The 6528-nt window shown below is 31.8% G+C and overlaps 1 protein-coding gene across 1 annotated transcript; it reads left to right on the top strand.

Moving 5' to 3' along the window:
* The first annotated feature begins 986 nt into the window (after nucleotides 1-986).
* Nucleotides 987-1946, top strand: LOC139081323 (olfactory receptor 8K3-like). Its single transcript, XM_070606795.1, has one exon. It carries the CDS (start codon nucleotides 987-989, stop codon nucleotides 1944-1946), a length of 960 nt encoding a protein of 319 aa, XP_070462896.1.
* The last annotated feature ends 4582 nt before the right edge of the window (nucleotides 1947-6528 follow it).

The following is a 6528-nucleotide window of genomic DNA, read 5'->3' as shown; positions in this document are numbered from 1 at the left end:
TCCAAAAACCTCAACAAAGAAACAGTTGATTTTATTTATGTGTATAAAGAGATTAAGAAAATTTACATCCTTTACTCCAAGTACTCCTTTGTATGTACCACAAATATAGGTATAGCAAATACTATATCTACCTCTGTATATTTACCTATATGGAGACAAATACTTTCTACTATGATCTTTAATAGTTTCCTCATTTATACACCTCTGTGACATATCATTTGTATGTTAATTGTTTCATCCTGTACCACTTGTAGACATAACGGCTCTCATAGGCACCTGTTTTAGAGTAGAGGCTCCAAAATGTTTCCACACATAATTGGAATTGGATTTTTAAAATTCTATTATGTAACTAACATATGTATTGTCATATATGATTGTAACTTGGTAAATGTAATTACCCAATTGCTATTATATAAAAGACAGACACAAAAGTTTAACAAACAACTATAAACCTAATGCTTAAAGTTTTTACCATTTTTCATTTTTGTTTCCTTTATCTACATTTATATCTCTTTGTATATATATATCTATACATATATCAGTGTTTGCCACCTTGGCCCTATTGGCATTTTGGGTGGGATAATTCTTTGTTGTGGGGGGCAACCCTAAAATAGTAGGATAATTAGTAGCTTCGTTGGACTCTAACCATTTGATGCCACTAGCACCCCTCCTCCAAGTGTGACAACCAAAAAGCCCCCAAATATTAACACATTTTTTGGGGGGGGTCAAAATTTCCCCAATGGAAAACCACAAATCTCTCTCTACCTCCAAGTATATCTCTGTTTCTAACTCTTGCTCCGTTTCTATTACTAAATATGTATGCTTTATTTGCAGGGGGTTGATTATTTTAATAGAGTCTAATTGGTAAATCTGAATTTATTCTACTTGTACCAACTTTGTATACTAAAACTAATCAGATTATGCTTCATGAAAGCTGTTGACTGTGCCAATCTTTCTATCCTAAATAGCTTTTCTGATCAAGCTGGATGGAAAAACACAATCTATCAGTGCTGAATGAATTCATTCTTATGGGAATTACAGACCGTCCTGAGCTGCAGGCTCCATTATTTGTGCTCTTTCTCATGATCTACGTGATCTCACTGGTGGGCAACTTGGGCCTGGTCATCCTCACCAAGATGGACTCCAGGCTACAAACACCCATGTACTTCTTTCTCAGATACCTGGCTTTTACTGATCTTGGTTATTCAACAACTGTGGGACCCAAAATGTTAGTAAATTTTGTTGTGGATCAAAACACAATCTCCTATTATTGTTGTGCAACACAGCTGGTTTTCTTCCTTTTCTTTATTATTAGTGAACTTTTTATTCTGTCAGCAATGTCCTGTGACCGTTATGTGGCCATCTGTAATCCTCTGCTCTACACTGTCATCATGCCACAAAGGGTATGTCAGGTGCTGGTGGCAATCCCATATCTCTACAGCACATTTATTTCTCTTCTAATCACCACAAACATTTTTAATTTATCCTTCTGTGGCTACAATATCATCCATCATTTCTACTGTGATGACCCGCATTTGTTATCTTTGCTCTGCTCGAACACACATGAAATTGAATTAATTATTCTGATTTTCTCAGCTTTTAATTTGATTTTATCTCTTCTGATAGTTTTTTTGTCTTACCTGCTCATCCTTGTAGCTATTCTCAGGATGAACTCTGCTGAGGGTAGATGCAAGGCCTTTTCTACCTGTGGATCCCACCTGACAGTGGTCACAGTGTTCTATGGGACATTGATATTTATGTATGTGAAACCCAAGTCTAGTCATTCATTTGATACTGAGAAGGTGGTTTCCATATTTTACACCCTGGTTATCCCCATGTTGAATCCCTTGATCTATAGCTTGAGGAACAAAGATGTAAAATATGCAGTACAAACGATATGGAAAAACTATGCAATATATTTTCCCAAGGTTCACTTTCCAATATGATTCCTATAAACCTGGTTAGGGACATCCCTTCAGAGAGAAAAGAAAACACAGATATGGTCATCCTATATTTAGAAAATGCTTTCTATGTGCCAGTCACTCTTCTAAGTGATGTATATACATTCATGAAAATAAAAAACACATAAACCCTTGCCATCTCTGAGAGGAAGAGAGGAAGTATAAGCATAATAATTAAGTAAATTTTATAGTACAGTAGCACGGATTAGGGACTATAGACAATAAGATCAGGTAAGGATAGTGGCTATGCTGTGTGGGAGTGAAGAAGAATGGTGGATACAGAAAGGGAGTTCAAATGACTCTTTTATTCTCACAAACTTTAGAATAAACTTTCAAGTTTCTATGTGTGTTTGTGAATGTGTGTGTGTCTTTGTGTAAGCACATTTCTCTGTTTTAGTCATTATACTGTTCTGTGAGGTATGTTAAGATCAAACTTGATTGTACTTTCAAGAAGGCTCATTGTATGTGAGCATTTGAAGTCAAGAGTCAGCTCAATTTCCTCAGATGCCCCTTTTCCATGTGGGGATCATAGGGTCCTATTCTTTCCCCATCGGGGCCATTATTTCACATATGGGCCCTAGAGAGTCTATCAACTCAATATTGCTGGCATTTCAGCAACTCAGAAGATCCAAATCAAACTAATTTTGTCTAAATCACTCCAATTTTCTGTAAGAATGGATATATCAATTAAGATAAATATCTTGAGGTCTCTCATGGAGCTTCTATTTTTTTTTTTTTTTACTTTTGTTCTATCACTTTGATCTTGATTCTTAAATGCCTGTTTTCGTGTCATGGATTGTTGTTTTTCCTTATTTCTCTGAAAAACAAAAATAATTCTTCTTTAAAAGTCATGTTTTTGTTGCTGCTATGTATTTGCATAGGAGTTCTACCTTGATGAATTAAGTTTGTTGCCTCTCATGTTGCCGATTTTCCTCAAATTTGGTTCCTATGACTGTGTCGTATACTTTTTATCAGGCTCCATTGTTTCACAGCAGTGATTTGATAATTCCTCTTTTAAGAAGTGAAAAGTGCTTGTGTCATGAATTGGTCTATGCCATATTTCTGGTGAAAGTATAGCATGATATGAACAATTTATATACATATTATGTCTTCTGGACAAACTTTCTCTAAACCCTCCCTAAATTCTTCCATTTTTTTGTTTAATTTTAGTATTTGTAACATTAATTGGACTTTATTTACATGATAGAGGGACTGGACATTATTCTTAGTCCACCATCATGGAATATAATATTTCATTTAGCTGTTCAAATTTGAAACATAAATCAGTGGAATAAAATAAATTATACATATATTGTCATTTGAAGATTAATAGTACTAAAAAGTTTATACAGTTTATTTTTTAATTATTATGAAGAAATCATATACCTAGGTATATGAACTATGCATATATAAATATAAGAAATTACTTGTTTACTAGAAAACGTATTTTGAGTACGCTAAGAGTGAAATGTTAATACTAGTTGTTGTTGGGTACTGATACTATCAGAAAGGTTAATTAATATTTACTGCTTATATGTTTTCTGCAAAATTTATTCAGTGAATAATTATGATTTTTATAATAGAAGAAAGTAAAAGACTCATATCTTGATTTCAACAAATAAACTGTCAGTAAAAATAACCCAATATACAAATTGTAAAATTAATCTTGGTCTGCCTTTTGATAGTCCCACAAATAATATACCAAAAAGAGAACAAAATGTGTTGATAATTACAAATGTTGATAATATATTTCATTCATTTTAAAAGTTACTCTCTATTTCATTATTAAGTAGCCATATGAGTTTTTTCAAGAAGTTTTTGTTATTTTTCCATAGAATAAAAAAATTCAAGAAATGAGAGATTAGTATTTAACAAATATTTGATAAAATGTTTTGAAGATTATTAAAATTTAGTGCATAATACAATACTGATTTTAAAAGATCAACAAAAATTAGAATAAGAAAAATACAAAAGAAACTTAAGCTGACACTAAAATTTTCTACGAAAAAAATACTCTGTGCTTCAGGTGAGGATGATACTTAACAGGAGTATTATATATGTGTGTGTATATATATGTGTATATTAATCTGCATGGACAGTATGAAAAACACTATAAAAATTTGAAAATGAAGATGATCTCATACAGTAAATCTGTGTTCAAATTAACACTCCTCCACCCCAAGATCCGTTAAGTGACTTGACTAGGGAACTCTGCATAATGTTTAGGGAAAAAGAAGTAACCAGTTATCTACATATTCTTCAGAAAACTAAAGAGGAGGTGTATTCTCCACCTTTACAAGTAGAGCTTTGCCCTGATATAAAAAGCAGACAAAAGTATTGTAAGAAAAGAAAGCAACATAACAATATCTGTCTTGAACATATAATCAAAAATCTAAACTGAATTTTAGCAAACTGAATCTAGCATTAACTAAAAACAATAATGCACAATGGTTCTTTTATCCAGATATATATGGTGGGTTTAACATTCAAAATAATGCTATAGATAGATAGAAAGATAGATAGATAGATAGATGATAGATAGATAGAGCTTAAAAATACCCTAAGAATAATGAATTACTTAGGTACAAGCTAAGAGAACACATAAATCACCCAAGTATAATGGATTATTTATTTAGAAAATTTTAAAAATGTATAATATCTGTATACTAAAAATGTACAAAATGTTGACTAAAGAAATCAAAGAAGATCTGAATGAATATGCAGACATAATTTCAGAGATTAGAAGACTAAATATAATAAAGATATCAGTTCTTCCAAAATTGATCTATAGGTTTAATCCCAACCCAATAAAAATCTCAGCAAGATACTTTGTAGATATTGATGAATTTATACTAAAATTTATGTGAAAAGCCAAGAAACTAGCATAGGCAAAATTCGTTTAAAATTTTAGAATAATAAAATAGGAAATATCCTACATCATGTTGTCTTACGATATATTTACAGTAATCAAGACTGTGCGATATTGGTGGAGAGATGGACACATAAATTAATTGAAGACATTCAAGAACTCAGAAATATACCTCACAAAAGTCTAATTAATCCTTCTTGAATGTAAAAAGTTAATTCAAAAAAGAATAACCTTTTTAAAAATGGTGATGGACTAATTGGACATCCATAGGAATAACAAATAAATAATTTTAACATAAACCTCATGCAATTCAAACTAATTCAAAATAGAAAAAATGTAAAACATAAAACTATAAAATATTTAAACAAGAACATAGGGGAGAATCTATACCTAGAACCTAGAGCTAGTGAAGAGTTTATAGACATGATATCAAAGCACAGTCTGTAAAAGTAAACATGGATAAGTTGGACTACCTCAGATTTTTAAAAACCTATGAGCCACACTCGTGGACATTCACCCTAGAGAAATGAAAACTTATGTTCAGAGAATCACCTTTATGAAGATGATTATAAGAAGCTATATTTATAATAGTTGAAAACTGGAAACAACACAAATGTCTTCTAGTGGGTGAATGCTTGAACAAACTGTATCCTCAATATCATGAAATACTACATAACAATAACAAGAGAACAAACAATTGTTACATACAAAAGTGTGGATGGACCTCAAGAGTATTGTGTTGAGTAAAAACACCCAATCACAAAAGGTTACAAATAGCATTTCCTTACAAATGGTATTTTTTTCACAGAACATTCTTCAAAAGATAAAATTATAGTGACGGAAAACAGATTAGTGGTTGACTAAAGGCCAGGGAATGAGGGAAGGGAAGGGGTCATGACTATAAAGGAAGGGCATAAGGGACTTCTGTTGATGGACTGAGTCTGTATGATCACTGTTGTAGTGATTACACAAATGCATGCATATGATAAAATTGCATAGAACTATATATACAAAAACACACAAATGAATGCATGCAAAAATGGTGAAATCTTAATGAAGTTAGTGGATTGTACTAATGTTAATTTCATGGTTGTGATATTGTACTGTATTTATTCAAGTTGTTATCATTGGGGAAACGAAATGGGACACAGGAACTCTCTGTGCTCTTTTTTGCAACTTATGGTAATTCCACGTTACTTCAAAATAAAAGTAAAATTGCAAATTCTAAGGCTGTTTGGGCTACTGTGAGGCAAGAAGCAGAGTGGAATTATTATGTAGATATTAAGAAATTTTAGGAGTGATGGATATGCTCATTATCTAATTGCTTTAATGGTTTCTTGGATGCACATATATTTCAAAACTTATCAAATTTACACTTTATGTATTTTCAGTTTGTTACTATCAATGATGTTACAATAAAATGCTTTATTTAATCTATAAATATACCAAGAATCAAACAAAACCAAATGCAAAATTTGATAATAGAAACACACATCTTACAATAATAATTAACAGGAAGGAACATAATTTAGGCTCTTGTCATAGATGTGAAGATCCAGGAGACCTCATATATTTCCTGGTGGAAGAGTGTACCGGTACAATCAATATGAAAAATTGAACAAAATTAACTGGCATATTATATTTTCTCTTACAAAGAGATCTCACTACTATATGTGTGTACAAATGTGGGTTATGTAT

Source organism: Equus przewalskii, unplaced genomic scaffold, assembly GCF_037783145.1.
Source record: "Equus przewalskii isolate Varuska unplaced genomic scaffold, EquPr2 contig_452, whole genome shotgun sequence".
NCBI lineage: Eukaryota > Metazoa > Chordata > Mammalia > Perissodactyla > Equidae > Equus > Equus przewalskii.
This window is presented reverse-complemented; position numbering and strand designations above follow the sequence as displayed.